Source organism: Seriola lalandi, unplaced genomic scaffold (genome assembly GCF_002814215.2).
Source record: "Seriola lalandi dorsalis isolate HSWRI2012SDOR001 ecotype SW California unplaced genomic scaffold, Sedor1 jcf7180002054899, whole genome shotgun sequence".
NCBI classification, from domain to species: domain Eukaryota; kingdom Metazoa; phylum Chordata; class Actinopteri; order Carangiformes; family Carangidae; genus Seriola; species Seriola lalandi.
This window is the reverse complement of record NW_019525451.1, coordinates 630,626-641,811: the sequence shown is the minus strand read 5'-3', so window position 1 is coordinate 641,811 and position 11,186 is coordinate 630,626. Positions and strand designations below refer to the sequence as shown.

Here is an 11,186-nt window from a genome sequence, read left to right as displayed (position 1 = left end):
GAGGGAGGGGGGATGGGGGGGGGCAGCAATGAGTTACAATGACTGGGAAGTAAGCACACTGCATTGAGACTGCAGAGGAGGCAGAAACAGCCATCCCACACCACATCAGCTCTGTCAGGCCTCACTGTGCGCTGCAAGCTCCGGAAAACTACGTCCTCATGTAACACGGACACAAATAGAACAAACAAGGAGAGTATTGATTTGCCTCCAGAGCGATCGCTGCTTCCAAACAGCGTGAGAGAACAAAGCAATATATTTCATCTCTCTCCTCTGTGGCATTGACAGTGAATCCAAAGCAGCGGACATGTTTTTTTTTTTTTTTTTTTGTTCACAGCACAGTCACACCTGAATGCCAATGAGGTGAGGCTGACCGCAGAAGTTGCTCAGTGTGTTTGATGCTCGAGACATTATGCTTGTTTGCAACCCGGCCAGCGAGCTCAGACCTGAGTGGACAAATTTGCTCTCTCCATCAAATATGTAATACAACCTGATCGCACACTGGAGAGAGAGAGAGAGAGAGAGAGAGAGAGAGAGAGAGAGATGTATGTCTCTGCTCAGGTTGCATCTTTCTGTCTCACAGGTGGATGGATGCTGATCATGCACACATCACTTTATCGTGCATGTGTGTTATTACAGTGCAGCCAGGCAGTTTACAAAGATGTAATAATTCAGTAACGATGTACAGACAGTGATCTCATTGCATCCAGCTGATGAGGCATATACCTCCCTCTGTCTCCTCACTGTTGGGATCAAACACTTGATGTTCTCATCTCGGTGTCACATCTTGGACCCGCAGTACTGTACACTTAAAGCAACAGCTTGACAGCAGGTTACATAAAGAGAATAAAAACTGGGTCGACTGGTAAAAACCATATGATCTGGCTGAAAGGCAAAATGCTACGGAGCCTTTCTGTGCGCGCAGGCAGCAGGGTGTACTATAGCTGCCGTGAAACACTGTTATCAACCTGCACAAATGCCTCCTGTGTGAAGGCGTGGGCGTTCATAGTGAGAGATATTTCATCTTTTGCTCAAATATGAAATGTGCACACGGTGAAAATATGAATATTGTCAATTTATGGTGCGCAACATCCTTGTTTGCAGTGAAATCCCAGCGACACTCAACCTGTAAAGCCGTCAAAATATGGGTCATCTTGAAATACACATTTACCCTACTGAAAATAACACGTTAACGGGACCTCTCATCCCGACTGTCCTTTATTCTAAAGAGAAATTACATACACCGGTGGAACCAGGAGTCCATTCAGGGTTCTCCAGATCCAAAGCACCTGTATATGAAAGTCAATATAAACACAGCAAAAGTGTGTGTATTCTCTTACCGTTGGTAAGAGCGGCTCCATTTGAGCTCCTTGATCCGTGATGTCCATCTTTTCTTCTCCTTGGCTTCACAATAGGCAAGTCGTGATGCGCTACCACCGCCTCGGTCAAACGCTGGTTGAAGACGAAGATGGCTTTTAGGGGATTTCTTGTGTTTTGGTTTTTTTTTTCTTTCCCCCCCCCAGATCCTCACATTTAATGGCCGGGTTTTCTCAAATGGAGGTAGCAAAGCATTCCCGTCCTGCCCTACATAATTTACGCATGAAGGAGGGAGGTAGTGCTTCCCATCACACGCGTTCAACCCTGGACGCGGCGGTGATGAGGCGCACAAGTGAGAGCGGCTGTGCGCAGCCCTTCAGCCATGGACTATTACTGCATTAATATGTATTTATATTAATACAAACTGGCGTATGTGGGTGTGTTTTTAGTCTAAATTTATCTATTTGGCGTTTCGTCTATATTGCATTCCCATTACATGTACTCTTTTCTGTAGGATCCTTGTGTTATTTCGCCTTCAGGGGTCAGATCCCTGTTGACGGTGGGGTTTAAATTGAAGGCAGCAGCAATAAACACACTATAATAATGCTGCAATGCCTTCCTAATGAAGGCAGTGTGTCTTGTTTGGGTTGCCCATGTGGATTTTCTCCACCACTGGCCTGCACCATCCTGTTAGAGCATGCTGAAAAACGTCATTGCGATCACATTTTATTACTATCTTAAGGCATATATGTGCATTTTATTATATTTTATGAAATTATCTTATATATCTATATATCGTGCCGTTATTATTTCTAACCGCAGCAAACGATGGATGATCTGATGCACCGGTGCTGTCCGGTATCAGCAAGCCAACATTACACAAGGAAGCTGCTGCGGTGACGTTTATACACTGGCGCCCTCTTGTGGTCAAAGGCGGGAAACGTCACTCGGATCCAGTTCAATTAGCGTTGCTGCACTGCAAATTGAATTGGTCGGGATATCATTAGATTTTAATTTAGGCTACTCCTAATGCAATTGTGTTGTCTCAGTTCATGCTCATGCAATATGATATTACATGAATGTGAGTACAACAAAGCAAAAACATGATTTAATGTGAATATATAATTGTAATAAAGTGTAATAAAGCTGGATTAATGCAGCCTTTAATGATGATAAGTGCGGTTTAGTATGATTACCAGTGATACATCATCGTAACAGTATTTTCTCTGAACATCTGAGCCAAATCAGCAGATCACAAATCAATCAATCATCATTAATCATCAGATCAGTTACTCACTGAAATCTTTTCATCTGTGTTTTTTTGTGGTAAACAGCTGTAACAACACGTTTTTTTTTTTATGCGGATCTGTTTTATGTGTCACTGACTTGAGGAAAGTTTGGGGGACCCCCTGGCTCCAGCACCTGAGCGGGGAGAGAAGTCAGGATGCTGTGGTTGATCCGGATCCGGATCCGCCCGGCCTGGCGTCATAGCACCGACAAGATGGCCGAGAGTACGGGACGAAAGTGAGAGAGAGAGGAAACAAAAACACTGGCGTGCTATCCTCGCCGCAGATGCCAGATCTGTAGAGCTGTCGAAGACAAGTCAGTGCAAAAAATAAAAGGCTGGGTGATCGGTGTTTCCAAGCCTCCGTTGTGTGGGTGACATTTGCGGTATGCAGACACATTGTGCTCCGAGCCAGCTCGCTGACAGAACGTTTGTCAGGTCGTCTGCGTTGGCTAGCTAGCTTAGTGAGCTAACCATGTTAGCTAGCTGACAACACCGTTAGCGGAGAGAATACACGTTCAGAAAAGTGACAGTTAGGCAATTGTGAAATAAACAGTTGTTGTTACCTCTTCGTTTCCGAGAGCTAAAATTGGTTGCAGCCTGAGCGGGAAATTTGATTTAACGCACTAGTTAGCGCTTAGCTAACTGGTTAGCAAGCTAACATTGCGGATTTCTTGTTTGCAGCTTCGGAGTTAGCATTAGCAGACGTCTGTTAGCTTGCTCAGCTGTTTTGGGTGACTTGGGGTTGTTCCGACACAGGAAAGATACACCGGTGTGTATAGGAAGGATATTTTCCTCTGTATATATATATAAAAGTAACCGAGTCGGTTCCGAGCAGGCCCGGGTTAACGGGTGTCGTGGAGGACCGCTAACATTAACGGTACCACAGCCGGGACTGTAAACATACGTGAAGCCGAGGAGCTCGCAGCCCTGCGTTGTTGGACGAGGCGCAAACCCAGGCAGCGTCACCATGGCCCATTCTCCCGTGCAGGGTCACCTGCCAGGGATGCAGGTAAGCCAGGTGTTTTTTTTTTTTATTTTGTTCTGCAGGAAGTAGTTGAGGTCACTGGCAGAACAAAATGTACACTTCTTGACTCCCAGCTTTGGGTTTGTGGACTGTCTGGACTTATTTCACTCAAGTGATTTGGGGCATTTCAGGACTCAAGTAGCACCTCGCTAAATCTGATTTCAAACATTGTGATGCACCAAAGTTTTTCTGCAAATGAATCAAAGGGAAATGCATGTAAATTGTCATAGTTTATCCGGGGATATATAAATATATATATATATAAATATATATTATGAAGCAGCCCATTAACATATCAGTAGGTAAATTTACATCTTTGCAAGTGTTCCCTGAATGCAACTTCTTTGCAACAGAAACATACGCATTGAAGGCAAAAATTCCGATTATTTCCTCCATCACTTGAAGGCAGTCGAGCTCTCTTCAAAGAAACTATCCGTGCACACATGAGTCTCTGCTTCTATCTTTAGGATTGTGCCTATAGGGGATAATTGTGTTGGGTAGATAACTAGAGGAGATAACTGTTCCTTCTGTAAACTGCCTCGGATTGTAGGTCCCTGTGCAGACTGGTTAGCAGCTGTATCTGGCTGCTGATTCAGATTTTGGGGGAGAATGCATCAGACAGACACACAGCTGTGACTGCGGCACCTGTACTCCATTTATACTTGATATTAAGTTAAAAGAAGTTATTGCTACCAGTCAGGTGAAGTTTGTTCCCAAGTGGAATCAAGGTTGTTGCTTGTCATGTGACATTTCATATGATTTAATACAGGTCTTACCCCAACAATGTAAGTGGCAGCAGCAGTCAGTATCTGTCTGCCTTGTTCCAGTTTGAAGTGTTTTCCCCAGACAAAGCATCTTATTGTTTTATTGAAATGTAACTCATTACTGTATCACCTCTATCTGTTCTGAACCACACTTTCCATTAGCAGCATCACCATTTTGTTTATGGAATAAATCTCCTTTAAGGCACCGACAGGCTCTCCCTCGGTCACACAAGGATCCCTTCTTTCGTAAGGCAGCCGTTTCATTTTTAGCTGTCTCAAAACGGGCATATTGACCCTTTCCCTGCTCAGAGGAGGTCATAAAAGGAAGTTGTTTTTGTCAGCGCCTGCTCTTGTGTTTCCCACATAACAGCCTCTGGAGAGTTAAGTCATTTTAGTTCACTTCCTGAGGCATTCAAGTAGGTTTTTCTTTTTTTTTTCATTCTACACTCAGATATACACGCAACAACGTGCTACGCCAGAAAAGTTGGAAGTATGCCTCAGTTGTCATCGGATTCACTGAACACATTTTCAACTTTTCCTCAGACTTGTAAACACTTGAGGCGTGCGGCTAAGCCTTTCCTTTGTCTGACTGTCCTGCACAGTTTGAAATCATGCAGAACGGTTTGATTTGTCTCTCCTGTCCTCGTGGCCTCAAGACGAGTCATAATTATGTCTCAGAGCGCCAACGGTGCTTTTTGGCTGCAAGAATAATATGATGTTAGAGACCTTTCATCACAACATCTCAGCACAAACTGCCTTATTTACAACTGTAGCCGGAGAATGAATCACAAAATATAGAATTGGCTCTGATGATATAAATTTGCAGTGAATCTTAAATGGAAATGTAAGAAAGGCTCTGAACAGTTAATCATAATTTATTGAATTTCTAATATCCAAATCGCAGGAGCTGCAATTTTCTTTTGATAAAGATAACCTGTGTCACAATATGCGATTATTATAATAATAATAATATATTGTGGTGCTACAGCGATGCCCCCGCTCTGCAAATCCTTTCCTCCAGGCGTGAGGGAACATGCTGCAAAAAGAAAACACACCGTCATCATTTTCTACATCTGTGTCAGTGAAAAAGAAAAATGCAAAAATGACAATTCCCACTAAAATCATGACTCATGTATGATCCCATGTAGTGTAAAGGTAGATGTCCATGTGTGTGGTTTTATATTAATACTGTTAACGCATCAAACAGCGGCTCAGAGCCTCCTCTCTTCTGATTGGCTCAGTGACCTGTTGTTACTAGAGCTCCAGGGAGACGCCTGAGAGAGGAGATGTAAAACTACACTGACGTGGTTTAAATATAATCTTCTTATGGATCAACACTTCAAAATAAAACAGGAGAAGAAGAAAATACGGAGCTTAAACGCCCGAGTTTCTTATTATATTATTATTATAATTATTATTATTATTATATATAAGCTTTGCTCTTACAGCTGCAAAACGTTGAAGCATATAAAAAGGTGGACACATTGCATGATGGGTAGTCTTTGTCATGACAAGGCGTTCATGAAAGCTGAGATGATTGATGTGCTGCAGCCATGACCCCTGTCGCCCGTGGAAGTGTGCTGTTAGCTGCGGCTCATTCAGAGCATTAAGGGGAGACAATATTACTTTTAACTTCATTATGCAAAGCTTTTAAGTCCTCAGGTAATTTCTTACAAGATTTATTCATACGCACGCAGGTTCACAGAGTCCAAAGAGGCCGGCAACAATTCATTGATCAGTCACTTCTTCTTCTTCTTTTGTCATTTGAACTGCTGCCGTCAGCCTCTCGAACATGAAGATTTCCTGCTTTTATCTGTTTTATATTATTCCAAAACGAATATTGTTACGGTCTCGACCGCTGTGACATTAGTCTCTGAGGAAGTGGCGAGGAGAGTTTTCACGGAAACGGGATGAAAAAGGTCGACAAACACCAAAGATGCAGCTGTGTGTTAAAAAAGGGGGTAAAATATAATTCAGGCACATGCTTTTTGTTATTTAAATTTTCTCTTAATCTGCATCTTATCCAATTGTTACACTCTTTCCCTTTCATTCTCCTGTGTCTCTCTCTCTGTACAAAAACACAAGGTGTTGCAGTGAGTGAATTAATGTATCCTGTAAGAATGGCCCCCCTGCTGGTGTTTCCTATTTACTCCCCAACATTCAGTTCTTTTCACACGTTCCTTTTTCTTTTCTTTTCTTTCCTTTTTTTTGCTTTAATCCGCCTTCCCTTTCCTCCGTTCTTTGTCCTCCCCTCCCCGTCACCGCCAGAATGCCAAAGCGGACCCGGAGGAGCTGTTCACCAAGCTGGAGCGCATTGGCAAGGGCTCGTTTGGCGAGGTGTTCAAAGGCATCGACAATCGCACCCAGAAGGTCGTGGCCATCAAGATCATAGACCTGGAGGAGGCCGAGGACGAGATCGAGGACATCCAGCAGGAGATCACAGTGCTGAGCCAGTGCGACAGCCCCTTTGTCACCAAGTACTACGGCTCGTACCTGAAGGTGACCCTTTGCTGAACACATGTACTGTTACAGTGAAAATCAAACGCATTAAAGCTTCCTCCTTCATTATTCCTGCCTTAAGGGAAGACACACACAAAGATTTCTATCCTCCTACCCACTTTGAATAATCCTAAATTAAAAAGGGAATTAGCCTCAGACGACTTCAGACACCCACCAAACCCAAACCGCCGTCATCACAACCTGTTTAGAGATGCACCCTCAGGCTCTTGGCGCCTCGGGTCGCGTCCAGGCCGCCCTGAAGAAGCAGAGCTGCTCGGCGGGTTTTATTATAACCTCTCATCCTGTACGCTCGACAATGGCCGTCACCACGGCGACAGAGGAAACTTACACATTTCCCACGTTAATAAACGAGCTGAATATTTCTGAGCCAAGACGCTCATTAAGTGGTCGTCTCCTCTCCTCTCTTCCAGGACACAAAGTTATGGATCATCATGGAGTATTTAGGCGGCGGCTCGGCGCTAGACTTGGTAAGTGATTCACCGCCGCCGTGTTTCTGTCTGATCACACACTGACACCCAGTTAAGGATCTGGGTTTCCCCTCAGGAAACCGGTTCGCTGGGGTGTTAAGAACCACCCACCATCCCCATGATCCGATTAAAGAAAGTTCTAGAGACATTCATAACGATGCTCTGCACCAGTTTGACTTTAAAACAAAAAAACCTAAGAGAAAATTTTATCACGTGAAATAATAAAAACATATTCTAACACATTTCCTGGCAGACCACCAGGGGTCGGCTGCAGACCGCTCTTTGAGAAAGGCAGTTTCTCAAAAGATAAGATTGGCAATATTCTATATTTTCATTATTATCAACAAAATCCAATTAAAAGACCGAAACCAACAGTTTGTCGCTTTTTGGCAAATCAAACAGGAGTTTTGTGTCGGGGAGTTTTCAGCAGCAGATGAATCCACATTTGGTGCTCTAGTCATTATTTCTGGCAACTACTGTGTGTGTGTGTGTGTGTGTGTGTGTGTGTGTGTGTGTTCATGGTAATGAAGGAACATGTCACCCAGTGCAACGATCAGTGAGTCACACTGCTGTGTTTTGAATAGTTTGTGGACAGCAGCGGAGCTCTGTGGCAGAGAGGAATAACATCTGAAAGAAAACACAATTTAGAAATCAATTTAGCTCAAAATCAATAACAAGACAATGAGATTAGAGACAATGGGGGGGAAAAAGGGCATCAAGTAATCAAATACCACCATTAAGAAAACACTACAGCAGGATAACACAACAGGAAGATGCAGTCACTGCTCCTGTAAAGCTCACAATCATCCACCCTGAGGCTCAGCTGACACCCACAGCTTCTGTCTCTCTCTCCCTCCCGCAGATGGAGCCCGGCGCTCTGGACGAGACCCAGATCGCCACCATCCTGAGAGAGATCCTCAAGGGTCTGGAGTATCTGCACTCCGAGAAGAAAATCCACAGGGACATCAAAGGTATCCGCCTGTTAGAGGAGCGGGGCTGAGCGGCAGCAGTGAGCACACACAGAGAAAGATCACGTAGCACGTTAATGGTATTGATGTCCACTTACGGGTTCATTCATTATGTAGCTTGTGTTTCACTGGGGAGTCTGAGGGGAACGCTGCAGCAGCTTCGCTAAAAGGCTTTTGACAGTTGCTTCCTTGTTTGTTAAATAAATTGGTTGATGCAGATAAACGGCCCTGACGGTGCGTTCAGGGCCTCCTTTGTTGTTGTTGCAGCCTCATGCTACAACAGGTTAAACTCATGTTTTCTCCTCATGAATCAGAGCGAGTATTCAGACTCTGTGCTGTGACACTTTAAATATAGCTCAGGTTTCTCACGTTTCTCTGGATCCTCTCTCCCCCCCCACCCCACACACCCCCACACACACACACACACACACACACACACACACACACACACACTCACACACTCAGCTGCCAATGTGCTGCTGTCCGAGCAAGGAGAGGTGAAGCTGGCGGACTTCGGGGTGGCCGGCCAGCTCACCGACACCCAGATCAAACGCAACACCTTCGTCGGCACGCCCTTCTGGATGGCGCCCGAGGTCATCAAACAGTCGGCCTACGACTCCAAGGTGAGGGCCGCTCTCCGCACTGCGTTACAGTTCCTCATGCTCTGATCTGTCAGCGCTGAGCTGTGTGAGCTGCTGCGATGTTCATGAAGGTTTAAGAAACTCCAACATTATGAGCATCAAAGCTAAAGTAGCATCAGAATTATTAAGGTGTATAAACCCAGAGAAAAGCAAAGCGTAGGACGCCTGTGGAGATTGTTGTTTAGCGTATAAATAAATACTGTGTACGTGAAGTTGTCACCGTGTCTCCCTCCTCGTTCCAGGCTGATATCTGGTCTCTAGGCATCACGGCCATCGAGCTGGCGAAAGGCGAGCCGCCGCATTCGGAGCTCCACCCCATGAAGGTTTTATTCCTCATCCCAAAGAACAACCCGCCCACGCTGGAGGGAAACTACAGCAAACCGCTCAAGGAGTTCGTGGAGGCGTGTCTCAACAAAGAGCCCAGTTTTGTAAGTCTTTGTTTGGAGTAACTCCCGACGGTCAAGAGTGTCGCGCGCTCGCTCACTCGTCTCCATCTCCACAGAGGCCGACCGCCAAAGAGCTGCTGAAGCACAAGCTGATCGTCCGCCACGCCAAGAAGACGTCCTACCTGACCGAGCTGGTGGACAAGTACAAGCGGTGGAAGGCAGAGCAGTCGAGAACCACAGAGTCCAGTTCTGACGAGTCTGACTCGTAAGTCTGATGTTGTTGTTGTTGTTGCTTTTCCTTTTTGTTTTCATGCCTCGGCGCCGGAGACATACAAACATTCAACAGGACTAGAAGATGAACTGATTAGATATCGGTGGCTAAAGGTCAAAGGTCATAGTCACAGTGACCTCACAAAACACTTTTAGGCCGTATCACCAAATTTCAAACCACTGGTTCATATTTTCTATGACTGCATAAACAGGGTCGTAACCTGGAACTAGTCTGCGTGGCGGAGGGATACGACCATGAGGTGATTCTAGTTACTGCTTGTTCTGAACCAAGCTGCTCTTATTAGACCTATTTAAACACGTGTGACACAAACATCCCGCTGAGAGAGAGAGAAGTGTGTCCTCCCACATTTGTTCATGAGCTTTAAACCCTTCCTCACTTACTTCTGATGAACGTTCAAATCCTCTTTAATATCTGTCCAATCAGAGAGCAGGACGGCCAGGCGTCGGGAGGGAACGACTTCGGCAGCGACGACTGGATCTTCACCATCCGAGAGAAAGACCCCAAGAAGCTGCAGAACGGGGAGGGACAGTCGGGGGCCACAGATCAGGTGAGTTATCACAGAGAGCTTCGTCACACTTGGAGAGATTTTCACTGTTTCATAAGAACTGAGCCGCGAGGAGATGGTGGGACGTTATTGTGCTGATTAAAATAAAAACATCCCCCTAAGGTGAAGCTGTGCTACTTTAACTTGCTTCCACCCCCCACCCCCCACGTCTCCCTGTTCTGTCTGCAGACAAAAGACATTCCAAAGAGGCCTTATTCACAGAGCCTGGCCACAGTCATCTCTCCTGCGTTAGCTGAGGTAAGGAGCTTCATGCGGCGGCGGCGCCTTCACTCAGGACTGTTCACTCCATGAGACTCAGTGAAGTGAAGTGTCACATATTTTTACACTTCTCCATCCATGAGAAGATTTATTGGTGGTTTTTAAGGAACCAAAAAGCACCTCATTGTAGTTTTACAGCTCCTCCCTCAGAGTGGGAGGAGCTCCAGCAGGAACAAGGCGTTTTTTTCTGCCTCTCCTCTGATTGGCTGACCGCAGCTAACAGTTAGCCTGGTAAAAACTCACCAGGAAATAGCAATGATCAGTGATCCTGCAATAGTTTTTACACATTGTCATCACAAATACAGCATTAGTTATTGAGGCTGGACTTGCCGCTGGTGTAGGAGGTTGTATCTTCCTCTGAGATTCATACGTCACTGAACTCTGCTCTGTCCCAGCTGAAGGCGCGGCAGGAGCAGGTGAACGGGAACCCCATGGTCCTGGATGAGCTGAGGGAAGCCATCCTGCTGGCGGAGGAGGCCTACCCCGGCATCTCTGACTCCCTGGTGGCCCACATGGTCCACAGGCTCCAGAGGTAACACAGAACCGGATCCTCCGTCACGTCATCCATGTTTGTTTTTCTCTCACTCACCCGCACCGCTCTGGTTTTGTCTTCGCAGTTTCTCCACGAGCAGGACGTCCTCCTCCTCCCCGTAGTGATTGGCTCTCTGCCCCAGCCCTGCTCTCCCAGGCCCCCCCTCC

At 45.7% G+C, this 11,186-nt stretch overlaps 2 protein-coding genes across 4 annotated transcripts in view; one reads left to right on the top strand and one right to left on the bottom strand.

The window, feature by feature from the left end:
• Positions 1 to 1,697, bottom strand: part of LOC111672396 (sodium-driven chloride bicarbonate exchanger-like) — a 42,881-nt gene extending 41,184 nt beyond the window's left edge. For 2 of the 3 annotated variants that reach the window (XM_023429800.2, XM_023429803.2), the window contains exon 1: positions 1,338 to 1,696. In XM_023429800.2, the coding sequence (XP_023285568.1) occupies positions 1,338 to 1,385 (48 nt within the window). In that variant the 5' untranslated portion in view covers positions 1,386 to 1,696. Of the gene's footprint in view, positions 1 to 1,337 lie in introns of all 3 variants that reach the window. The other variant, XM_023429801.2, reaches the window with a different exon arrangement.
• A 1,100-nt stretch (positions 1,698 to 2,797) lies between these two features.
• Positions 2,798 to 11,186, top strand: stk24b (serine/threonine kinase 24b (STE20 homolog, yeast)). Its single transcript, XM_023429870.2, has 11 exons — positions 2,798 to 3,611; positions 6,659 to 6,889; positions 7,321 to 7,377; positions 8,240 to 8,348; positions 8,811 to 8,968; positions 9,229 to 9,414; positions 9,489 to 9,637; positions 10,088 to 10,211; positions 10,398 to 10,466; positions 10,883 to 11,019; positions 11,105 to 11,186. The coding sequence occupies exons 1-11, from the start codon at positions 3,570 to 3,572 to the stop codon at positions 11,139 to 11,141; spliced, it is 1,299 nt and encodes a 432-aa protein (XP_023285638.1). The 5' UTR covers positions 2,798 to 3,569; the 3' UTR covers positions 11,142 to 11,186.